We start from the raw sequence: 26213 nt of genomic DNA, 5'->3' as shown, positions 1-26213 counted from the left end.
TCTAGTTCACGTTGTGATCGAAAAGGTGTTTTTTGTTAATTAGGTCACAATCCAAAAAAATAGGTCAAGTACATTCATCAAATATCAGGTGCACAACTTCAGTGCAAGTACACTATTATGATGCAAGAACATCATGGAAGGCCAAACGGTCTTTGAGATTCCGCATTGGATAAGTGATGACAAATAACGCGTTGTTTTTTTCCTTTCCAGAGTGCCATTTGACCTTAACCTTTAACTCCGAGTGGTATGATGCAATTTAATCATAAATTAGCCTTACGCTACACTATCTAGGGAGGGCAATTTCGTTCTGATCGGACAACCAGTGAAGTTTTGGTGAAAAATATAAAAGTGAATGTATAATTGGGGCGTGACCTTAAAATTAGGTCCAGGTCAAAAAACATTTCACCCCTGCATACTTACTATCTATTCACATTATTGATATGTACAACGTCATTCCGAAAGTCGCAGCCAGTTCCGAGATACAGCTCGGAAATTGATACAGTTTGAAATTTGGAGTGTTGCTGAGCGTCAAGCAAGTAAGCAGCATGTAGCATTTTAAAAGTCTTTGGTATGATCCGGCGTTGTTTTTAACCGCATTTCACTCTACCTACTGAAGGCCGAACTGGCAATGTCGATGAAGCCTCGAAGTCCCTAATATTAGTCATCTACGAGAGTGCAGTAATCACATTTGGCAAAAGAAGAGCTAGCAGGAAAGAAAGAAGGTTCTCGCAACCTTTTCAGGAGAAATGGAGCCAGCCATTGAAGCAAAGAACGCAGCTTATTTGATGCACAACATAAATCCAAATGGCCAAACCCTGCACGACTTGAACCTAGCTAAGGCTATTGCGCAAAACAAAGCAAGCTTTTGTGCAAACAAATATTGGATCAATATTTGCCAAGATATTCACATGGCCTTAAGACAACAGAAACCTTCATGCCATGTATGACGGAATAAAAAGAGCACTTTAGTCAGAGGGCAAAAAAACCCCCAACTCATCCACCAAGTTTTGGCATAAGCCATCCACAACGTTTTGAGCTTTTTTTTTTTTTTTTGTATACAAGATCGAGGCTCGTGTAAGAGCTAACATTAATAAAAAAAAACAACGAGCGGACACACAAAACATACAAAAAAGGGAGCGGGAGACAAGATGGGGAGAGAGAGGGAACCACACAAGTACAACAGCAGAGAACAAGGACAATGGAAGATCTGTGGGAGGGAGAGGACTTGGGGGGAAGAGGCATGGGAAGGCCGGGGGGGGGGGGGTGGAAGAGGTAAAAACACATGGACTCTGCTGGAACTTCCAGGAAAGAAGTTGGTATTTCAAAAAAAAGTGGATTTGGGTTGAATTAACAGGGTTAGAAAAGATCAAGGTTTTGGATGGGAGAAGATAAGAGATGGTGGTGAACAGCTGTGTTAAAGACCCGGAGGGAGGATTGGGATTGAAGAGAGTGAGGGCGTTTGTTCCAGAGGCGGGAGAAAAGAGGAATGAAGGAGTGAAGGTGAGTAGAGAGTCTTGATTTTGGCAATTTCACCAGAAGAGGGTTGCTGGCAGATCTTGTGCGACCTGTTGGAATATTTGGGGGACAGAGCCCAGAGAGAGCTGGGGGAGCAAGGCCGGATAGGAGTCGGTAGAAGACAGAAAGACCACCAACCTGCCTGCTGTGAGTGAGTGAAAGGCCCTCGGAGTTAGCTTCATCACGGGATATTCCAATGATTCTGAACGCTTTGGTTTCAACAGCGTGAAGCCGAGCTAGGTGTGAGGCAGGAGCACTAGAGGGGAGAGCAGTATTCCATTGAGCTGCGGATGAAAGCCTTGTATGTGGTGAGGAGCTCAGGTGTGCCAAGGAAGGACTTTGCACGACGGAGGATGCCCAGTCGGCGACTGGCTTTGGAGGCCAGCTTGGAAATGTGGTTTTCCCAGGAAAGATCATGGCAGATAGTGAGACCCAAAAGATTGAGTCACAGAACTTCTTGGAGAGGATTATTCAGAAAGTGGATGGGAGGGTTGTCCAGTCGGTGTTTTCGGAGAGACATCGTAAGAGTGTGAGATTTGTCAGGTTTGAAAGACATGTTCCATTTGTTTGATCACTGTGATTTTGTCCAGGTCTGCAGAGAGTGAGGAGGCTGCAGACTGCCGATCTCAGATATGAGGAATGGAGCGGCAGAGAGTGGAGCTATCATGTTATATATCGTTTTTGGCCCCATCGCTCATTGGTGAAAAATAACTTTTAAAAATTCTGGTATCCAGATCCGGATGTTCACCAAAATGTAATAATTTTTCCTGTAATTCGTTCTTGTGACACACCCAACCTGTCCACCAAATTTCGTCCGGATCCGTCCATAACGTTTTGAGGTATCCTTCTCACAGGCAAACAGACAAAGAAACAGAGGTGAAGATATAACCTCCACTCACCTTCGGTGGCAGATGATATGATCAGAGGTAGTTAAAGGATGCATGATATGATCTAGTGGGGATGGGCTATTATAGACTGAGTGGGAAATGTTGCAATAAAGAGTTTGCATTATTAAAATCTCCATCTATCTATCTATCTCTCTTTATTTTTATACACGCCTTGTGGTAAAGTGGCTTGTATTTTATGTCAAAATTATTATTTATTTATTTATTTATTTTTTTGGTATACAAGATCGAGGCTCGTGAAAGAGCGAACATTAATCACACAGAAAGACAAACCGACACATAAAACATATAACATCGGGAGCGGTAGACAAGATGGGGAGAGAGGGGGAAGGACACAAACACAACATTTGAGAGCAGGGACCGAGAGACATGGAGACATCGAGAGATCTGAGAGAGGGCGAGGGCGAGGGCTTTGGGGGGGGGGGGGGCATGGGAAGGGGGCGGTGGGAGAGGTATAAAACATATGGACACTGCCAGGACTTCCAGGAAAGAAGTTGGAATTTCAAACAAGGTGGATCTGGGGTGAATTAGCGGGGGTAGAAAAGATCTCAAGGTTTTGGATGGGGGAAGATAAGAGATGGTGGTGAACAGCTGTTTTAAAGACCTGGAGGGAGGAGTGGGATTGAAGGGAGTGAGGGAGTTTGTTCCAGAGGTGGGAGAAAAGAGGAATGAAAGAGTGAAGGTGAGCAGAGAGCCGAGATTTCGGCAGTTTAACCATCAGAGGGTTGCTGGCAGATCTTGTGCGACCTGTAGGAATATTTGGGGGACAGAGCACAGAGAGAGCTGGGGGTGCAAGGCCGGAGAGGAGTCGGTAGAAGACAGAAAGACCACCTACCTGCCTGCGGTGAGTGAGTGAAAGGCCCTCAGAGATAGCTTCATCGCGGGAGATTCCAATAATTCTGAAAGCTTTGGTTTCAACAGCGTGAAGCCGAGCTAGGTGTGAGGCAGGAGCACCGGCCCATAGGGGAGAACAGTATTCCATTGAGCTGCGGATGAAAGCCTTGTATGTGGTGAGGAGCTCAGGTGTGCCGAGGAAGGACTTCGCACGACGGAGGATGCCCAGTCGGCGACCGGCTTTGGAGGCCAGCTTGGAAATGTGGTTTTCCCAAGAAAGATCATGGCAGATAGTGAGACCCAAAATCTTGAGCGACAGAACTTCTTGGAGAGGATTGTTGAGAAAGTAGATGGGAGGGTTGTCCAGTCGATCTTTTCGGAGAGACATAGTAAGAGTGTGAGATTTGTCAGGATTGAAAGACATGTTCCACTTGTTTGACCAGTCTGTGATTTTGTCCAGGTCTTCAGAGAGTGAGGAGGCAGCAGACTGCCGATCTGAGGGAAGAGGAATGGAGCGGCAGAGAGTGGAGTCATCAGCAAAGAGATAGAGAGGATTTTCGAGAGAGTCAGAGAGATCATTGATGAAGACCAGAAAAAGCACGGGGCCCAGAACACTGCCTTGGGGAACTCCAGCCTGAACAGGAAGAGGAGATGAGAGAAACCCATTCAGGGCCACACGTTGACGACGACTAGAGAGGAAGTCCGCCAGCCATGCGTGGAGATTTCCATGGATACCAAAGGAGGAGAGTTTGGTGAGCAGAGCGGGGTGCCAGACCGTGTCGAAGGCACGTGATATGTCGAGGGAGACAGCTCTAATTTCCTGTTTGGCATTGAGGACCTCCATCCATTGTTGAGACAGCAGAAGCAGCATGTCCAGAGTAGAGTGACCTGGTCTGAAACCAAATTGATGATCAGAGATCAAGCCATTGGAGAAGAGGAAAGATTTCATATCCGAAGCAATGATGGATTCCATGACTTTGCTGATAATTGGGAGAAGGCTGATTGGTCTGTAGTTGCTAGGATCTGTTTTTGCACCTTTTTTGTGCAAAGCGGTGATGTTGGCTGATTTCCAAGCAGATGGCAGTTGACCTTGAGCAAAAGAGAGGGTGAAGAGAACAGAGAGAGGGTGAGATAGAGCAGCAGAGCAGGATTTTAGGACCCGTGGGCTGATGCCGTCGGGTCCAGTTGCAGAATCAGAGTCGAGGGTTGACAGAAACTTTTCCACCTTGTCAGGAGGAAAGGACACGGAGTCCAGGAGCAGCAGGGTACGACTGGGTATGGTGGGTACAGAGAGGGATGGGTTTGGGACACAAGATTTAGAGGCAAACACAGAGTTGAGGCATTCAGCTTTTTCACGTGCGGAGTCAGCTGTGTAGCCGTTTGAGGTAAGGGAGGGGATGGAGGGGGAACAAACACCAGAAACGGATTTGACCAGACGCCACCAGGATTTGGAAGAGGGAGACAGATAAGAGAGTTCGGTCTTGAGAGCGGAGAGATATTGTTTCCTGGCTCTCCTGAGGGTGGACACACACTTGTTTCGGGCTTTGTGAAAGGAAATGAGATTTCCTTCCATTGGATTTGCTTTCCAGGAGACGAAGGCAAGTTGTTTCTGGGCAACAGCCTCACCACAAGATTCCGTGTACCATGGACGGGAGGAAGGGTATGACAACTGAAGACGAGATGGGATAAATCTGTGCATGAGAGAGAGCAATTTACTTTGGAAGAATTCCCAGGATGAGTTGATGTCAGAGGTGGTAGAGATGGGAGACCAGTCCAGATGATTGATGGCTGCTTGAAGACCGTGCCAGTTGGCCTGAGTGAAATGCCAGACTCGTCGACGCTGAGCAGGCTCCCTGAGGATGGTCAGAGAGATGTCCACTTTAACAAGGACATGATCAGATGATCCGATCGGAGCAGAAGAAGAGCAGCAGACATTTTCAGGGAAGTTAGTCATAACCAAGTCCAGAAGAGAAGATGTTCCGTTGACTGAGATCCGGGTCGGGAAATTGACAGATTGTGTCAGTCCCAGTGAGTCGCAGAAGTCCTTTGCTGAAGAGCCATGGCTGGTGAGAGAGGTACCCACACCCAGCCAACTGGCATGGTGACAATTGAAATCACCACATATGAGGAAGAGAGAGTTGGGATGAGTAGATAGAAGTTGGTCCATATCATCAGACAGCGAGATGTAGATGGAGTCATCACTGTTTGGTGGACGGTACAACACACATATGAACAAGAGGTGGGAGCGAAGGGGAAGCCGTAGCCAGAGGTATTCCTGGGGGTGAGGTGGAGAGAGTGCAGTGCAGGGCGAGTGAGGAAGAGAGTTTTTGATAAAGATAGCAACCCCGCCTCCAGGACGAGGCTCAGGTCTATCATACCGGAGGAGGGAGTAGCCCGGGAGAGATACTATGGAATCAGAGACATCATAAAGGAGGAAAGTTTCTGTTAAGCAGATCACGTCTGGTTTGACAGAAGCAACCTGTATGGAGAGATCAGTTAAGTTTGAACGAAGGCCCCGGATGTTTGAGGTCCATACCGTTAATGAAGAGGAAGGGGGAGCATCAGATACAGAACAGGGGGGAGGAGGGGTAGGGTAAGATGTGGAAGAGGTGGAAGAGATAGGGAGAGCTGTTGAAGGTGTGTCAGAGATTTCAGAATAGCTCGGAGAAAGGGAAGGATGGGGCGGACAAAAGGTTTGATGGTGATTGGGTGAGCCACAATGAGGTGTTATTTGAGGAGGGGGAAGAGCGAGGCAGAAGGTTGGGGGAGATGGAGGTGAGAGTTTGAAGGGGGAAGAAGCGGGGAGGACGCTTTGAGGAGGGGGAGTGAGAGGGGGGAAATTGAGAAGCAATGAGGGTGGGGAGATTTGAAGGGGAGGGGTGAGGGGGGAGTTTGGGAGGGAAGGGACAAGGGGAGGGATTTGAAAGGGATGGGATATGGGGGAGATTTGGAGGGGAGGGGTGAGGCAGGAGTCTAGGAGGGGAGGGGCGAGGGGGCGTCTTGGCGGGGAGGGGTGAGGGGGTAGTTTAGGAGGGAGGGGGCAAGGGGGGAGATTTGAAAGGGATGGGTGATGGGGAAGATTTGGAGGGGAGGGGTGATGGGGAAGATTTGGAGGGGAGGGGTTATGGGGAAGATTTGGAGGGGAGGGGTGAGATTGGATTTTTGAAAGTGTACGATTTATGGGAAACGAACATTTATTGCAAAATGAGTTTCTTGTGACCTTCGAGTTAAAAATACGTTTAAGGACGCTGGATGGAGGATGGAGTGCAGGAGAGTTTAGGGAATGTAGAAAAAAGGCACTATAGGAGATGGATATTTTTTTTGGGATGAATTGATTTGGTGAGCAAGTCGAAAGCAGCCTTTTAAAGAAGAAGAAGAAAAAGGTGTTATAAAATATGACGGAATACATCACTTGAGGGGAAAGTGTAAACATTGAAGGTTAATGAGTGAAAACTATCTGGGGAAATGGGGGAGAAACACGTGGTGGAAGAACGAACGAACGAATAAGAATGAATAAACGAATGAGAACAGAGAAGGAAATGTTGTGTTTTTTTTTTTTTTTTTTTTTTTTTTTTGAGTTGAGATTTACACAAGGAAGTAGGCTATGGGTGAAAAGCCTGGGAATACAGAGAACGAAAGTTATTGGATCACAAACGACGGACCGCTGAGAGAAAAACAAAGCCTCAAGGTTGTACAGTGCACACTGTACAAGGCCTCAAGACACGACACGGCAAACAGACGATCAATTTATGAAAGATAAACACCGAGAAACAACCAAAGTTGCACACAATAACTTCACACACCGAAAGATAAATACAGTTTCGACAAAATACAATTGTGAACAGACTTAACTTCGAAAAACGTGGAGACCGTGTGGAGCTTCGAAAATCCCTCCCACCGTCTCCGAGATCTCGCGAGAGATTCTTGTCTTTTTAGAAATTGTCTTTTTATTCAAGATTGAGGATCATGGAAGAGGGAAATTGAATGAATGATCGTTTTAAGGCCATTTTCCCCACTAGAGCAGGGGTTGGCCTTGCGGGCCCCATGACAATCATGGTTCCCTGTTTGAGGCAATGTTTTTATGGCCGGATGCCCTTCCTGACGCCAACCCTTGGTCACGCTCTTACGATGCGCAGAGATACGGTGCACCTATTCTAAACCGGGGTACACACCGGGGATCATTCATCCCAGCAAGCTGGTACTCAATTAGCCGACCTCGGAAGGATGAACAGGCTGAGTCAACCCCCCTGGCGTTAATTCAGCGGTCGACCGGGATTCGAACCCAGGATCCTAGGATCCCAAGCCAGCACCCTAACTGCTAATAGTGGAGGCTGTTATGTCATTTCGTGTTTTTTTTTTTGTTAAAAGCAAAATTCCACTTGATTCCTTGTCTTTGGGGTGTCACATGTTCGAAAAAATAGGTTGTTAATTTTTTAAAACGGATTAAGGGTGTCAAATCCAAGATGGCCGCCAAAATATATAAATTCCTTAAAAACTGGTATTTTGAACACAGTATGAGGTCCAAATTAATGATAATACCCATAATTTCAATACCAAGGAGTTCAAAAACAATTAATTTCAATATGGCAGTCAAATTCAAAATGGTGGAAAAATCCAAGATGGCCGCCACTTCTTAAATAACCACAGTACAAAAACTTAATGTTCTTGATAACACAAATTGTGAATGATGAAATAGGTCCATTTTGGTGGTAATGCCCACATAAGTAATGCTAGGCCGTTGGGGAAACATGTTACTGATTCGTTGAAATCGGTGGATGCCAGCCATAGTGAGAAATAGTGAGAAAATCCAATATGGCTACCACTGTTTTACACAAAGGTCCACATTGCTATAACAATGATAGCGTAATGTAATTTCCTGTTTGACCATATTTAAATATTCCTGTCTCACAATCATCCGTTTTACCTTACAAGTCCTCGTGTTCATCTCCCACAATGTTCTGAGCTGATTGTTCATTGTTGCTACAGCCGTAGTTCAAACAGCTACAGACCTCTGTGCATGGGAGTTTATTGCTGCGGCAACTACAGGAGTTTCCTTTGCATCCTGATTTGCAGCCACATTTTACCAGCTTAGTCACGGCCTCTGGTGCTGGAGGGTTCAAACACATCACCGGAAGAAATCTATTTTCCTCTGACTTCCATCCGTAGTCAGTGGGAGAAGGAAGGGACGGTTGACTTTCGCATGCCTGCATCCATATCATTGCAATATAATGTGCTCGCAGAATGTGTGGTGTCAATGATCCAGAGGTTGGAGGCAGACTCTCTCCCTCGGCCTGTCGATTTGAGTACAAGAACCATCGTAGTGCATTTACTTTGGTGTGTGTTTTGGATCTGTACAACAAGCAAACGAACCTTTCCAGTTGGTCAATTGCGTTTGGAGAGGGTGTAGCAGCAGATTTTCCAAGTGAAGCAAGTGAATCCAGTATCATATCATCGCAGGACATGAACACCTTCATACACCAGTCCTTTGTCCTGCCGGCGAACCTGCCACACATATCTGATCCTGTGAAAGAATGAAACCCGAGAATAGCTGAGGTGCGGTTAACTCCTAACTTTTCAAAGATAGGTTTGACTGCAATTTTCCTATTCAGTTTTCCTTTTCCGGTAAGGAAATATGTCTCAGCAGGTAGCTGTGGATACATGTGGATCATCAGCAAGAAGACATCGGTATCTGGAGAGTCTATTACAAGTTCTACATCCCCGTTAACTGTTAGGGCATGGAGCAAGAGTAACGTATCCGTTTCTTCATGACCGTGTTTTACCAATTCATCAGGCACACTTACATTGCCTTTTGTCTCAGTGCCGAAGGTTACCATGAACTTCTTCAATTTGTTGGCAGAGCTGTTGCTGTGATCCAGAGTCTTTGCAGCTAAATACTCTACAAGTTCTGCCTTGGTTTTGACACTTGAAAGGAAGTCCTTCAAGGAAATATTCTGGATCAGTGTACTATCTTGGATGTGATAGTAGGTCGAGTTTCCCTTTGTTCTCTTTTTTCTCATTTGCTCTTTCAGAGAACTTTCGACGTATCTGTCAAATACCAGTCTTACTTCGTCGTAGTTAGCTGCAATCCTGATAAGCTTTTCAAGAAATGACATGGCAAAATCACTGCATGTTTTCATTTTGTCTGTCTTGGAGATGGAGTTAACGAGGGCCATGCCATCTATGACTACAACTTTAAATTTCTCAGACATGTCGGACATGTCAGTTGAAGCTTCTTGCTCAGGCTGCGCTTCTTGTACTTCAGGCGCCTCGGCTTGGGGTGGTACTTCAGTTTGGGAGTTTTCACTCAATACTTGGTCGCCAGAAACACTCGGTATGGCATTAGCTGGATCGCTTGTGGCTTCTGTTGGGCTAGGTTGCTCCTTGGTAACTAGCACTTCAAGATGATGAAGGACCTTAGCCTTGTCATATGCTAGGAGAAGTGACCCATCCGAAGCGAAAAGGGCACGTGGAACAATTCCAAATTCATACTTCCCAATACAGTCCTTTAGATCAAGGTCTGGACGGCTTCTTGATGCTACTATAAACCTCTGTAGGAGTCCTCGTTCTTCTTTGACTTTAATGAGTTTGTCACCTGCTTTCACTTTCTTCACTGTGTTGGCACTTTTGAAAGTGCCTATGTTCTTTCTCTTCATTGGATCCCACACTGAAAGTTTTCCTTCTGTAAGGCGTTCTTTGACAAATGTCTGGAACAACTGTTGTCCGATGGCATCGCGGTCTACTATGTCCTTTGTTACCTTTTCATCAATTACTTTCTTGGTAAGAAGGTTACACAGGTCACTCTCATCGGTTACGAATGGGTCTCCATGAACAACAAACACCTCTGTCAATCTCGCGGAATTTCTCATTACTCGGGTGGACTTTCCCCCTGTGATCTCGTGGTGTTGGTCTCTGGTATCAGCACCTTCCATGCCATATTCTATTTGAAACTCCTCCACTAGATTAGACAAGTCAGGTGCAATCAGGAAGTAACGGTCTAGAGCTCTCTCAATTTGGGTTATTCCAGTAATGCCTCCAATGACCTTGAGTTTGCGGTTCTCCTGCTCAATTCCGTGATCTGGACCTATTGAAGTGAATGCAGCAATCCCCTTCATCACACAGAAATTTCCTTTCAGGAGTTCTGCCCAGACATCTGGAAAAACTTGTTCTGTTTGCTGCATTGTTGACAGGTACAAAGGGAGCAAACGTGCGTAGTTCAGGTGGTCGTGAGCAAAGAAGTACTTGATAAGAGCTTCAGTGCTTTCCATATGCAGCAGCAGGTCCCGTTGTCTGGTAGCTCTAATATACTGAAGGATAGTTTCAAACTGCCTCAAGTAGTTACGGATGTAGTGTGGAATTGGTGCTGGATTGCTTTCAAACTGTCCCAACTTTGTGAGGATATCTCTAGATTCGAACATGGTCATGGTTTCTCTGACGGCATCTCTGAGGTTTTGACGGTTGCCTGTGTTCATGCTGATATCTTTCTGATATGCTTTTTCCAAATCAATGGACGCTTCACTTAGGAACACTTTCTCTTCTGGTGCTTTTGTTAGGAACCTGTCAAAGTAGAGATGGTATAGAGCAAGCAATGTTACAGTATGTGCTTCTAGGGACCTGTAGAGATGTTTTCCATTTAGGATTTGCGTTACGGTTGTTGGAGAATATAGTCCAGCTTCGACCCAAGCCTGGTCAATGCCGCTTCCTTCTGCCATCTTGAAATAGAATTTGAATTTGACTGCCATATTGAAATTAATTGTTTTTGAACTCCTTGGTATTGAAATTATGGGTATTATCAATAATTTCGACCTCATACTGTGTTCAGAATACCAGTTTTAATGGAATTTATATATTTTGGCGGCCATCTTGGATTTGACACCCTTAATCCGTTTAAAAAAATTAACAACCTATTTTTTCGAACATGTGACACCCCAAAGACAAGGAATCAAGTGGAATTTTGCTTTTAACAAAAAAAAAACACGACAGCCATTTTTAAGACATAGCAGCCTACACTATAAGCCAAGAGGGAGATTACAGAGGGAAAAAAGCAATGCACTTACAGTGGGTCTACAGTTTGATAAAAATTTAAAAATAGGATAGAGGGGAGGAAACAGTAACTTGAAAAGTAAGAAGGTTGGGTAATGTAGGGCTAATGGGTGAAGAAAATATCCCAGGAGGGATTGGGGATGACATAAGATGGTACCAGTAATGCACCACTTGCTTGAAGCCCTGAAGGGAAGTGTGTGATTGAACAGACTCCGTTAATCAGTTCCATAAACTGGAAAAAGAGAAACAAAAAAATGGATATGAGCAGGAATCCAGAATTTTGGGGGTTTAACCAGTGGATGTTTATGAAAGAAGGCATACGTTCGTTCACTTCTCACAAGACCCGTATTCATGGATGGCAATGCCACACCCCACCATTCTCATGCAGTTACCCACCACTCCTTGCAAAACTATGCCATCGCAACATTGCCTTCGCAAGCAGCAGCCCAGATTTAAATCCAATAGAGCGCGTTTGGGACATTCATTCTTGGGCATCGAATTTAAAAACAAGGTTCCCTCCTGTGCAAAGTCCAACACAGCCGGAGACTGCTTTGATCCAGGAATGTCCACAATTCCCTTTGAATTCTCTCCTCTTGCTTCTTAAGGGGATGAGAAGGGTTGCCATTTGTTCTAATGGTGCTGATACACATTATTGACCTTTTGAGACATTTAACCAAGAACATTCACCCAAGCTTTATGCCCATTGTGACATCATTGGATGTCATTGCTGATTTGTCTTGAATCCTACATCGCAGGATGTGTTGCCAACAGCCTCATTCTAAAGTCAGCAGCTCATTTTCCTCAGTTATTGATGCGATCCAGAAAAGCGCAACCCATGCTTAACTTTTTACCGTGTGTGTATATAGCAGAAACGGTAGAGCCAACTGTTACATATTTATGTGAATGTATGTGAATTACCATTCAGGTCTTTGCTTATCCGTGTGTAGTCTATTAAGGGTTGTTGTGGTTGGAGGGTCAGGAGCCCTTCTGAAAAGTGGCCGGAAACGGAAGTGACCGGAAACGGAAGAGAAAAGGGACACGAGGAAGAAAAGGGACGAGTATTCTTCTCTTTCCTCGCCCCGCTCCGACGAAAGGTGGGAATGATTGAGCCGTGTGGAAAAGCGGCGTTCCCGAGCCCGTCTGGCGAGAGGAGTTACCGGGACGGATACCTGCCCGGTGGACGTCAAACTGTCGTGTGGCCGTGCACCGACCCAGCGTTTGGCACCGTTCGCGACACCGTCTAAAAAGACGCGTACGGGTCGCCCGTTGGGGCCTAACACGCCTTGCAAGCGGCGTGGGGCTTTTGGCTGGCTTTCCCGTACCCGCTTCGCGTGGCCACGAGGGGCTGCAGCCGGGGTGTCGGGTACGATACCTGCCCGGTGGAAACACGTCCACCCGGGGTTCGTTCAACCGCCCGAGTGCGGCGACGCCGACCATCATCTTGGTCAGGAGGGGCCCAGAGACATTGTGCGGGACCGAGACCAAAAGGGGGTCGTGAGTACTCACGGGGACACACACATATAAGATGGCCATCTTAATCATAGGGAATTGATTGTGGATGGGGAATTGTTGATGGTTGTTTATTGTTGTTTGCTCGGGGAAAATCTCCGTGGTTGTATCATTGAAATTGTATGGTATCATTACCATTGAAATATATCCTTGAACTTCAGTTGTCTCTTGGGTGGAATTCATATGGATTGCGTGGCGAAAGCGCATATATAATATAACTTTCTGGCGAAGTTCCTCTCACGGTCCGGGGGTCACCGAGACCAGGTATTCACCGAGGGGACCACGTAACCGAATTGGGGGCTCGTCCAAATTACGATTTGCGGTTTCGCAATTGGGTCTACGTCCGGGATTTAAAATTGTATAACATAATAAAATAATAATTTTTTATTAATTAAAAATTTTTAATTAATTATTAATTGGTAAATTTTTTTGAGAAATTGGGGTAAAGTCTTGGGTGAAGGTTAACAGGTGTTAACGATAGGCACCATGGCGTTTGTGGCACAGAACTTTGTGGTAACCCCGAGTGAGGCACAGTTCCGAGCGTTGCTAAAGTCGGACCTCTTGAAATTGGCCAAACATTTTAACTTGGAGGTCCGAACTAATTTGAGGAAGGCAGAGTTGCAGGCCACGGTGATACAATCTATGGTGGGATTAGGAACATGGGACGAGTTAGCCTGGGAGTGGCTACCCGAAGAACCAGAAGATGTTGAGCTCCGGAAACTGGAGTTGCAATTACGGAGCCAGGAACGGATTAAAGAAGAAGAAAGGAAAGCAGAAAAAGAAAGAGCAGAAGAAGAAAGGAAAGCAGAAAAGGAAAGATCAGAAGAGGAAAGGAAAGCAGAAGAGAGGAGAGAAGAGAAGCAAGCAGAGGAAAGGAGAGTGGAACGAGAACTCCAGGAAAGGTTAAAAGAAGAAGAAAGGAAAGCAGAAGCGAGGAGAGAAGAGAAACAAGCAGAGGAAAGGAGAGTGGAACGAGAACTCCAGGAAAGGTTAAAAGAAGAAGAAAGGAAAGCAGAAGCGAGGAGAGAAGAGAAACAAGCAGAGGAAAGGAGAGTGGAACGAGAACTCCAGGAAAGGTTAGAAGGGAGAAAAGCAGAGGAGAGGAGAGCTGCAAGGGACCTCGAAGCAGAGGAGAGAAAAGCGGAAAGGGAATTAAAGGAACGTGACATGGAGCTTCAGCAAGAAATCAAATTCAAGGAGCTGGAGTTAATGAGAGAACGGGGAGAGGCACCACCCTTGCTGACGGGGTCGACACCTAACCAGAAAACCTGGGATGTGGGCAGACATGTGAGGCTGGTTCCACCGTTCAGTGAAAAGGAAGTCGCGAAATTTTTTCCACACTTTGAGAAAGTGGCTCGACAATTAAACTGGCCGGAGGAGGCCTGGACCATACTCGTGCAAAGTGTGCTGGTGGGGAAAGCTCAGGAAATTTATTCGGCGCTACCAATGGACCAATGTGCAGATTATGAGGTACTGAAGACGCACATCCTCAAAGCCTATGAGTTGGTTCCGGAAGCTTACAGGCAAAAATTCAGGAATGCCAGGAAGAGGGAGAGTGAGACCCATGTGGAGTTTGCCAGAGTGAAAGAAAACATGTTTGATCGGTGGTGTGAGTCAAAAGGAGTCGGGAAAGACTTCGAAACATTGCGGGACTTGATCCTGGTGGAGGAATTCCAGCAGTGTGTCCACGAGGACATCAAAGTGTACCTGCAGGAAAAGAAAGTACCAAAGTTGTGGGACGCAGCCACCATGGCAGATGATTATGCCTTAACCCACCGAATAGGGGTCCACGAACCTAACTCCTCACCTAGATCTCCGCAGGGGAGGTGGGGAACAGCAGGTGCGGAGAACGACCATACATGGCGGCGGCCTCGAGATGATTATGGGGACAACTATGATACCCCACCTGTTCGTAATCAAAGGGATGCGGGCCCAAGACAAACTTATAGTTCGGGGGGCCCGAGGCAGACCACGAGTTTTTCCTCCGGGCCTACTTGCGCTTTTTGCAAGAAACCTGGACACTTGATGTCCAGTTGTTACCGCATGAAAAGCGAAGACCCAGAGCGGAGTCCGACTACTACGACTCCAAACGCAATGGCCATTGTGAGAAATCGCCATCAAAAGGGTTACCAACCATTTATTTCAGAGGGGTTTGTGTCACGGGATGGAGCCTCGACTAACCGGAAACCGGTTAGGATATTGAGGGACACAGGGGCACATCAATCTCTAATGCTTGAAGGCATTTTGCCATGGTCCGAGGAGACGGCAACGGGGGATAGTGTTCGTTTACAGGGGATCGGGGGCGGTGTTAGTGCTCCCCTTCATGTCATCCATTTGGAGTCCGATTTGGTGTCAGGACCGGTCACCGTCGGTTTACAAGCCACGCTTCCTGTAGAGGGTGTATCTGTGGTTATCGGGAATGATTTGGCCGGGGGTCAAGTTTATGGTAACCTGAGGGTTGGTAAAGAGCCCAGCAGGGAAAATAACGCCACACCAGCTCGGGATGGCGACAAAAGTGCCAAGTTATTTGTAGGGGGACTGAACTTCAAAACAAAGGAAGAAGTTCTGACCTCTGTCTTCAACAGATATGGGCCGCTGGTGGAAGTGCGGTTGGTAAGAGACTGGGAAACGCAACAGTCAAGAGGGTTCGGCTTTGTCACGTTTGCCAGCACAAAAGACGCCAGAGAGGCAGAGAAGAATTGGAATGGCAAGGATTTGGAGGGTCGGACCATAACAGTAGGGAAGGCATTTCGTAGGCGTCGAGAGGTCTACAGGAGAGGACAACTGGGCGGTAGTTTTGGTGGTGGCCGCAATCAATATTATTATGGAGGCTCCCTGAGTTACGGCCGCTCCCGAAGGAAGGATTGGCAAAGTAGTGGCCGAGAAGGAGACCGCTATTCATGGGACTACAGGGACAAGTGGTCCCACCCTAAGTATTAGGGAAGTTCTGAGAAGTTGAAGCACTGAATGCGGCGGAGCCGCCGAGCCAAGATTCCTACACGGATTAACCGTGAACGCCGTTCCTAAAGGCGTCCATGTAGTGAACTTTCATGCACGGACTAACCGTGAACTCCACGTTCCTCAAGGCGCCCATGTAGAGAACTTTCCTGCACGGACTAACCGTGAACTCCACGTTCCTAAAGGCATCCATGTAGTGAATACTCGGCTTGGCCTCCCGGAAAAAGTGCTATCGAGTTGCTTAACTTTGGATCTTTGATCAACCCCTTAACCTTCATTCACAAGAAACTGACGGTCAAAGTCAGAGGGTCATGAGATGGAGTTTGATTTGGCAGGGACAATGTCGTTGCTGGTGCTTAGTCCAGAGGGAGTAATCTGGAGGGGGTGTGGTGAAAGGTTGGTTGCTTTATTTTTAAGTGATAACTGTGCCCGGGGGGAACTGATAATGTGGGGGGGTTGAGTTATCTGGTTTGTTTCTCCAAATTGGCCGGCAAAGAAAGTTTTCGCTGGGTTCAAACTTTCTTTCTTGAAGGGGGGGAGTGTTACATATTTATGTGAATGTATGTGAATTACCATTCAGGTCTTTGCTTATCCGTGTGTAGTCTATTAAGGGTTGTTGTGGTTGGAGGGTCAGGAGCCCTTCTGAAAAGTGGCCGGAAACGGAAGTGACCGGAAACGGAAGAGAAAAGGGACACGAGGAAGAAAAGGGACGAGTATTCTTCTCTTTCCTCACCCCGCTCCGACGAAAGGTGGGATTGATTGAGCCGTGTGGAAAAGCGGCGTTCCCGAGCCCGTCTGGCGAGAGGAGTTACCGGGACGGATACCTGCCCGGTGGACGTCAAACTGTCGTGTGGCCGTGCACCGACCCAGCGTTTGGCACCGTTCGCGACACCGTCTAAAAAGACGCGTACGGGTCGCCCGTTGGGGCCTAACACGCCTTGCAAGCGGCGTGGGGCTTTTGGCTGGCTTTCCCGTACCCGCTTCGCGTGGCCACGAGGGGCTGCAGCCGGGGTGTCGGGTACGATACCTGCCCGGTGGAAACACGTCCACCCGGGGTTCGTTCAACCGCCCGAGTGCGGCGACGCCGACCATCATCTTGGTCAGGAGGGGCCCAGAGACATTGTGCGGGACCGAGACCAAAAGGGGGTCGTGAGTACTCACGGGGACACACACATATAAGATGGCCATCTTAATCATAGGGAATTGATTGTGGATGGGGAATTGTTGATGGTTGTTTATTGTTGATTGCTCGGGGAAAATCTCCGTGGTTGTATCATTGAAATTGTATGGTATCATTACCATTGAAATATATCCTTGAACTTCAGTTGTCTCTTGGGTGGAATTCATATGGATTGCGTGGCGAAAGCGCATATATAATATAACTTTCTGGCGAAGTTCCTCTCACGGTCCGGGGGTCACCGAGACCAGGTATTCACCGAGGGGACCACGTAACACAACCAACAAATATAACTAGACTCCACTCCACCCACTAGCAACAATTAAGAAAGAGCAGACAACCTCAGTCCTGCGTTATAATCTTGGAAGGGTTGCCACTTCGACACAGGATACTCGGCTGAGTGTACAGAAATTTTAAATTTGTCCCGAGTGCGAGCAATAGTTTGCATACTCTTTGTGAAGGACACCATGGGATCTTTAACTTCCACCAACTAATGCCAGCAGACAGGACACCCCGTTTAACGCCCATCCAAGGGACGGCACACACATAGATGTATCGACGGGCATACGGTGACCTACTTATTTGGAGAGATGCGTTAGATCTTCTATGGCCACAACATCAATGCAGATGGGACATCTGGATTAATGTCCTCATCCAAATGATGACTGTACTCTTGAAATACCGCCCTTCTGCTACCAATGCATCAAGGCAGCATTTTTAAAAATCGTCATGGAACAACTACCTTGACCCTAGACTAGCGCACGACCAAACTAGAACGGCACTCCGTAGAGAGCCTCCGCCTGGTTGGCCCTATCTCCCAATGGTGAAGAATCACTTTAAAAATTCTAGTAGCCGGATCCGAATCCGGATCTTCACCAAAATCTAATCATTTCGTCCTGCTGACATATGCTACATCTCTGCCAAATTTCGTCCGAATCCGTCGACAGCTTTTAGAGATATTTTGTTCACAAACGGACAGACAGACAAACAAATGGACAGACAGACAAACAAACGGACAGACAGACAGGGGTGAAAACATAACCTCCATCCACCTTTGGTGGCGGAGGTAATAAACGCCAATGCTGCACCTACTACGTGGATGTCTGCCGTCAAACTATTATCCTGGTTAGACTTTGCCTTCTGCGCTCCAATAAGAAAATTGAGGCGAAATACGTTTCATTAAAAGGCAACATATTTTTGTGCTAATGCCATCGTATTTTCTTCTTCCTCTTCCACCAATGAATGTTTCAAAGAGAGGGCCAGGCTAATTGAATATCACTGGTACTTGATTAATATGAACATGTAACTTACTTAAAGTCCAAAAATGCGAGCCACGTTCATCCTGATTGCAATATGTATCATATTAAATGATAAATATAACCTGCTCATTCATAAACATCATAGATTTTTAGAAGGCTGGACATTTATTTATTTATTCTTTGTGATACTCCTCCTGCGGAGGCAGGTTCACTGCTGCCAAAGCGTCCCCACGACAAGGATTACACTGGGTGGTTTGTCTTTGCCCTCCCAGTGGTACTCCATTCAGGAATTTGAAACCCAGCCGGCGATAGCTCAGGTAATCTTTGGGAAGGACAGCATAGGATCTTTACGGTCCACAAAGGAATGCCAGTAGACGAGACACCCTGTTTAACGCTCTTCCCAGGTATGACACAAACACTGGTGTATCACCCTGCCTGCAAAACACCAGGACAACAGTTTATAGCTGGGTCAGGATTCTAACCTGCAGGCTGTCCTGCCAGCCCTTTTTTTTTTCTACAAAGTGAATAACTTGGATGTTTTTTCATGTCATTGTTTTGTAATTACATTCAAGAGTCTTGACCATGAAACTGACATTAAGATTGCTCCCTTAAGGGAGTTTCTAATTCCTCTTTTCATATTCTGCTCCTTATTATAAATCGTTTTTTTCTGAGCTTGAAGTTTAGCGTCAATTTTTCAACTCCATCCTGACATGTTATGAACAACATTCCAAATTGCCACCAAAAAAATTGAGATTGATATTTTATTATCTGATTAATGTATAAAAGTAAAATTCTTAAACTTTTCTTCTGACACATTATTAAGACTAGAATGGCACTCAGTAGAGAGCATACCGCCGCCTGGTTGGCCATATCACTCAATGGTGCAGAATCGTTTAAAAAATTCTACTAGCTGGATCCGGATCCGGATCTTCTCAAAAATTGAATCAATCTTTCCTTGTCACACACACAACCTGTCCAACAAGCTTGGTCGAAATCCATTAATAACTTTTTGAGATATCCTACTCTGTATCGCTTTTGTCCCGATCTCCCGATGGTGAAAAATCACTTAAGAAAAATTAAATAATTCTCATATCCGAATCCATATTCAGATCTTCACCAAAATCGAATAAAATCGTTCTTGTCAGGCACGCAACCGGTCCACCATGTTTCGTCCAAATCCGTCCACAAGTTTTTGTGATATCCTGCTATGTATCGGTTTTGGCCATATCTCTCAATGGTGAAGAAGCACTTGAAAATTAAATAATTGTCATATCCGAATTCATATTCAAATCTTCACTCAAATCGAATCGTCCTTGTCAGACACCCAACCGGTCCACCAAGTTTCGTCCAAATCCGTCCACAACTTTTTGAGATATCCTGCTATGTATCGTTTTTGGCCCCGTCTCCCAATGGTGAAGAATCACTTTAAAAATTCTTGTAGCCGGATCCGAATCCGGATGTTCACCAAAATCTAATGATTTCGTCCTTGTCACATACGCTACATCTCTGGCAAATGTCGTCCAAATCCATCCACAACTTTTTGAGATATTTTGTTCACAAACAAACACAAATGGACGAACAGACAGAGGTGAAAACATAACCTCCGTCCACCTTCATCTTTGGTGTTGGAGGTTATAAATATTTCTCGTATCCGAATCCATATTCATAACTTCACCAAAATCGAATTGATTTGGTTTTGTAACACACCAAATGTCTCCACCAAGTTTCGTCCAAATCCGTCCACAACCTTTTGAGATATCCTGCTATGTATCGTTTTTGGCCGCGTCTCCCAATGGTGAAGAATCACTTTAAAAATTCTTGTAGCCGGATCCGAATCCGGATCTTCACCAAAATCTAATCATTTCGCCCTTGTCATATACGCTACATCTCCGCCAAATTTCGTCCGAATCCGTTCACAACTTTTTGAGACATGTTGTTCACAGACAAAAAGACAGACAGGGGTGAAAACATAACCTCCATCTACCTTTGGTGGCGGAGGTAATTATATGATGGACATTCTTCATAATCCAGCATTCTCTCAATGTTTGGCCTAATATGTACAAATAAAGCAAAATTCACCTTGGGCTCAATAAAACGAGTTTGTTTCTCAAAATCGTTTTTCCCCCATTAATACAATTGGCTCAGGGTGGGATTGCAAATAAATCACGTGCAGGACAATGTCATCAGTCGATATCTATGTACTTTTTGGCATCATCATCATTTCATATGCAGCCAGTGACTGCTGGTTGCTTCATTTTCTGGGAGTGCGGATGTGCCGCTGATGCAGTGCCCCTATTACCAGTAAGCTGGTATTCATTTTGCCAAACTCGGAAGGATGACGGGCTGAGTCAACCCACCTGGTGTTATTTAACGGCATGGCAGGGGCTCAAACCCAAAGCCCTGAGATTCTAAGCCAGCCACCTTAACCGTTAAGCCAACACCATGCTTTACTGTAGCATGAATTACACAAACATTCATAGAAATTAGAGTGCTTTGACATTATTAAAAGGACATTTCCGAGATATCTGTAGATTAATTACAAGAATCTCATTAGACACCAGTGTGCTTTACCATAAATTGCAAATACATTTGCAGAGAATTGACTAACCCATATGGTAATATGGCTCTTGGTCCTGGGTTCCCCACATCATGAGCCAGAGGTTCAAATGCGAACACGACAGGCCAGGTTTGTTCTGTTGCTTCAGATCGAATCCACCTGAGCTGCCTCATTTACTCACCATACCTGCATACTGTGTAATTCAGTACATGCATCATAACAGAACATGATGTTAGATGCAAACAAATCACACGACGGAAATTATTCTTACATCCAGGAAGATTATTGGAACTATTACGACGTTGTGAAAATTAACACTTCCATTACTTAACACTCACTTACCTATATCGCAGTGGAGCAAAGAGATGTGGAACCCACAGTGATCATATATAAACACGAAAAGGCGAGTTTAATCGTGCAGGATGGGTGTCCTGGGGGGTTCTATTCAATCCCATGCTCCTTCGAAGTCGATCCAGCCAAGACCTGCTGGTTGAACGAAAACACATCACTTGTGAAAGCTGTGGATTTTTTCGCGGCATCTTAAGAATTTGTTTTTGACTCCTTGGACCACAAGGGGAATAGCATGCGGTAGGGAGAGTGGGGGAAAGGAGGGAGGGAGAGGGTGTAAGGTGACCAGCTCTGCAAGCTATCTGAATTCACTGAATGCATGCGTCCACTAACTCTTGTCACTGATACCCTGAGCTTGCTCCTGTATTTGCTTGTCAGCTTTCTGTCCATATAAATCACACCTACTCACGGTCGGACTGAGCAGTCGGTCATTCTGGCACCAACCGAGGGTCCAGGCCTGTGCTCAAAAAAAAGAAAAAAATTTACGTTTTCAGAAATAGGAGAGGAAGGCCATTTTAGAACTTATGTTTAAACACAGTAGAGTATATTAATTGTTGAGGGTTGAAAGTCGATTTTGATTTATTCCCCCCCAAAAATGCAGCAAAGTCATTTATAGCTGTTAAACATTTCAATATTTATTGCTGTTAAAACTACTGTTTCAAACATAAATGGTTATCTATACTATAAGAGAGCCGTGTGTGTGTGTGTGTATGTGTTATTATAATATGAAATATCAATTTTCCTTCGTAGGTTTGGGGAAGTATTTCAGACAAACACAAAAGAAAATAGGAAAAAACCCATATTGACGCCTTGCAGTGCCAACCTCGAAAGGTTGCCTGGTACTCCTGCTTGTTAACCATCAATGTGCATTACCAAAAACTGGATTTTTTTTAATTTTTTTTGTATATAAGATCGAGGCTCGTGAAAGAGCGAAACAACATGGGGGCCGAAACACATGGGGGCCGAAACCGAAAGCGAAAACACATGGGGCCGAACCGCGTATTTTATATAGCGCTTTTCAAGAAGCCCAAAGACGCTTTGACAGAGTACAAAAAACAAGTGCAAAAAGACAAAAATCAATAGGTAAATAATCAAAGCAAAAGGAAGGAGAAGGAGAAGAGATAGTCAGGGGTTAAATGCTGTGGGTTAAATTTGCAACCTCTTTGTCCAAAAGAAATATTAATAATCTTCACACATTTTTTGCTAATCTTATAGACAAATAGTGTTCAACAAACGAGGTTGCGAATTGGCTTGGTCGGTCAAAACGTCCCGCTATCTCCTTTATTTTTGATCATTCGCCGAAAGTGACCATTAGTTTTTCTGGCCAAAATCTTCAGGTACGCTGTAATTCCGTAGCGAAGGATTTCCTTAAGTGCTCTTGCATAAACAACCCTTAAAGATGAGGATTCTTTTAAAGTTAAGGAAATCCTTAGGAGCCGTTGCTATGCCAGGCAACCTATCAGAACCGGTGAAGCGTCCGAAAGCAAGAACACGCAATTTTAAATGGCACTTGTTATATGTTGCATGGCGAACATGTGCTTACGGATAAGGGAGGAATAAAGTGATTCTTGTGTAAAATTCATTCGATTCTCATTCACCATTTTATTACTTCTGCCACGAAGGTGGGCGGAGTTTATGGGCCCAATTGCATGAGGCATCTTTGTAGACAGGGCAAGCCCAAGGAAAAACTAACTTTTTCCAGTCAAGGTTTTCTCAGTGGATTCATCATCCTGAACCCATACCATTTGTTATATTAGCTTGGGGGGCCACCCAGAATTTTGCCTCAAATTCAAGATGGCGGCCAAAATCCAAAATGGCCGCAAAAATTACCTTTAGGAGATTTCTACTGCCTCATAGTGTTTCCTGTCAAGGTTTTTTCAGTGGTTCTGTCATCCTTAACATATATAATAATAATAATAATAATAATAATACATTTATTTTATATAGCGCTTTTCAAGAAGCCCAAAGACGCTTTGACAGAGTACAAAAAACAAGTGCAAAAAGACAAAAATCAATAGGTAAATAATCAAAGCAAAAGGAAGGAGAAGGAGAAGAGATAGTCAGGGGTTAAATGCTGTGGGTTAAATGTTGAATGCAGTGTTGAACAGGTGGGTCTTGAGTGATGTTTTGAATGTGGTGAGTGAGGAGGAGTCTCTGATGGTGTGAGGTAGTGAGTTCCAGAGGGTGGGAGCAGCGATGGAGAAGGCCCTGTCCCCCCAGGATCTGAATTTGGTCCGGATGGGGGGGGGGGGGGGGGGTCAAGGGGTTGGTACCAGCAGAGCGGAGGTTGTGGGTGGGAGTGTGTCTGGAGAGGAGGTCAGCCAGGTAGGATGGGGCCAGGTTATGGAGGGCTTTGTAGGTCAAGAGGAGGATTTTGTACTGGATTCTCTGGGGAATGGGGAGCCAGTGAAGCTTGTAAAGGATGGGGGTGATGGGGTCACGGGTCCGGGAATGGGTGAGTAGACGGGCAGCGGAGTTCTGAATGTATTGGAGTTTATTGGTGATTATTGAGGGTGAACCAAAGAGGAGGCTGTTGCAGTAGTCCAGACAGGAGGTGATGAAGGCGTGGATGAGGGTTTCTGCAGCCGTGGAGTAGAGGGATGGACGGAGACGGGCGATGTTTTTCAGGTGAAAGAAGGCTGTCTTTGTGATGTGTTTAGTGTATTTGTCGAAGGAGAGGGTTTGGTCAAAGATGATGCCAAGATTCCGGATGTGAGGGGAGGTGGATACTGGGAAACCGTCGATGTTGAGGGCAAAGTTATGGGTGGATTTGGTGAGCGTTTTTGGGCCAATGATGATTATTTCAGATTTATCATAGTTAAGTTTGAGGAAGTTGATTTGAAGCCAGGATTTTATTTCAGTGATGCAGTTTGTCAGGATAGAGTGGGTGGCGGTGGAGATGGACTTGGTGGAGATGAAAAGCTGGATGTCATCGGCGAAGCAGTGGAATTGGAGACCATGACGGCGGATTAAGTGACCGAGGGGGGACAGGTAAAGGATGAAGAGGAGGGGGCCAAGAACTGAACCTTGGGGGACACCTTGGGGGAGGGGAGCAGTGGGGGATTTGCAGTTATTGATGGAGATGAACTGGCGTCTGTCAGAGAGGTATGATTTAATCCAAGAGAGGGCAGTGCCGGTAATGTTAAAGGTGGTTTCAAGTCGGGTGAGGAGGATGGTGTGATTGATGGTGTCAAAGGCGGCGCTGAGGTCGAGGAGGATGAGAATGTTGAGGTTGCCAGCGTCAGAGGAGAGGAGAAGGTCGTTGGTGATTTTGAGGAGAGCAGTTTCAGTACTGTGGTTGGAGCGGAATCCGGATTGGAATGTTTCATACAGGTTATTGGCAGAGAGGTGATGTTTGAGTTGAGTGGCTACAGCGCGTTCCAAAACTTTTGACAGAAAGGGTAGGTTGGAGATGGGTCTGAAGTTACTTAGGGTGTTAGGGTTGAGTCCAGGTTTTTTCAGAATGGGGGTAACAGCAGCAATTTTGAGGGATGGTGGAGATGAAAGCAGTGTCCTGTAGACAGGGAGGAGTTTATTGTTGCAGTGATAAGTGGAGAGAGAGCAGGAAGGGAGGCCTTGACAAAGCTGGAGGGGATGGGGTCAAGAATGCAGGTGGCAGTTTTCATTCCTATGAGGAGTTCAGAGAGGTCAGTAGGGGAGACTGGGGAGAATTGAGACAGGGGATGGCAGGATAAGGGGGGGCAGGTGGTTTGAGGGGGAGCGGGTGCGGCGGTGGTCAAGCTGTTGTAGATGTTGTCAATTTTGCATTGGAAGAATGAAAGGAAGGAGATGCAGTTGTCCTACTGTGAATGACTGGGTGGTGGTGTTCAGGGGCTGAGGAGTTTGTTTATTGTAGAGAAGAGTGCTTTTGGGTTTCCGGAGCCAGAGTGGATAATTTGGGAGTAGTAGGCGTAGCGGGCGCGGGAGAGGGCATCTTTGTAGTGTTGTAGGTGGTCCTTGTAGGCTTGGGAGTGAATTGTGAGACCTGTTTTATTGCGGAGTCTTTCAAGTTGGTGAGCACGAGTTTTCATCAGGTGGAGTTCAGGGGTAAACCAGGGAGCAGAATGGGTGAAAGAAACTGTTTTGGTTTTTATAGGCGCAAGCTGGTCAAGGCAGGAGGAGAGAGTGTGGTTGTAGTAGTCAGTGAGGTCAGAAGGGGTGTGGAGGTCAACGAAGGGAGAAGTGGACATTTTTTCAGAGAGGGTGGATGAGAATGAGGTAGGTGAAAGAGCGTACTGTGGTGCGTACTGAAAGAGCGTATATCCTTTGAGATGAGCTTGGGAGCCACCCAGGATTTGGCCTAAAATCCAAGATGGCCGCCAAAAATCCAAATGGCTGACAAAATTTAATTAATTCGGTTTATATTGCCTTATAGTTTTTCCTGTCAAAATTTTCTCAGCAGTTTCGGCATACTGGACCTATAGCCTTTAAAATTAGCTTGATGGCCACCCAGGATTTGACCTCAAATCCAAGATGGCCACCAAAATGGCCATCAAAATCATCTTAATTATCTTCAAACTACCTCTTCGGTTTTCAAGTCAAAGTTTTCTCAGTGGTTCCGCCATTCCAAACCTATGTCCTTTGTTATTAGCTTGGAGGGTACCTAGGATTTGGCCTCAAATGCAAGATGGCCACGAAAACCCAAAATGGCCGCAAAAATTACTTCAAAATTGAATTAAGAAGGGCTCTCTTTCCTGTTAAATTAACATTTTGTACCTAATATGAGGTTTATAATGGTACCGGAAATTGATTTTGGGGTCTAGAATACTCAACCGAGCTTTATTATCATGTAAATATGACATTCTCACTCAAAACAGGCCACAAAATGTAAATTGAGATAATATTAACCGCATTTTCTGGTCATCCTACAGTTCAATTCACCAACAAAATGGGCGATACAAACACATAATTAAGATAGAACTGCAAGTCCAGAGTTAATGTTCATTCGCTATTATCCAAGTCACTGTCCGTCTGTGAGTCAGATGAGTGGACTGCTCTAATACTGCCAGAAGAGGTAGCCGACTGCTCTTCAATGCTGTCGCTGTCACTTCCAGTACTCTCGTCCCCTCCTGTGCTGTCGTCTCCTTTGTCCTCACTATGGCTGGGTCTCG

The 26213-nt window shown here is 45.7% G+C and overlaps 1 protein-coding gene across 5 annotated transcripts in view; it reads right to left on the bottom strand.

Moving 5' to 3' along the window:
- The window catches only part of LOC144894060 (uncharacterized), a 93747-nt gene extending 72473 nt beyond the window's left edge, over positions 1 to 21274 (bottom strand). For 3 of the 5 annotated variants that reach the window (XM_078785810.1, XM_078785809.1, XM_078785811.1), the window contains exons 1-2: positions 21097 to 21267; positions 20806 to 20947 (exon numbers count right to left, since the gene is read on the bottom strand). In XM_078785810.1, coding sequence (XP_078641936.1) covers positions 20806 to 20848 — 43 coding nt within the window. In that variant the 5' untranslated portion in view covers positions 20849 to 20947; positions 21097 to 21267. Of the gene's footprint in view, positions 1 to 20805; positions 20948 to 21096 lie in introns of all 5 variants that reach the window. The other 2 variants (XM_078785813.1, XM_078785812.1) reach the window with 2 other exon arrangements.
- Between the last annotated feature and the right edge of the window lie 4939 nt (positions 21275 to 26213).

Source organism: Myxine glutinosa, chromosome 10 (genome assembly GCF_964187855.1).
Source record: "Myxine glutinosa chromosome 10, kmMyxGlut1.1, whole genome shotgun sequence".
Lineage (NCBI taxonomy): Eukaryota > Metazoa > Chordata > Myxini > Myxiniformes > Myxinidae > Myxine > Myxine glutinosa.
The sequence above is the reverse complement of the archived record's forward strand: the minus strand, read 5'-3'. Positions and strand labels throughout refer to the sequence as shown.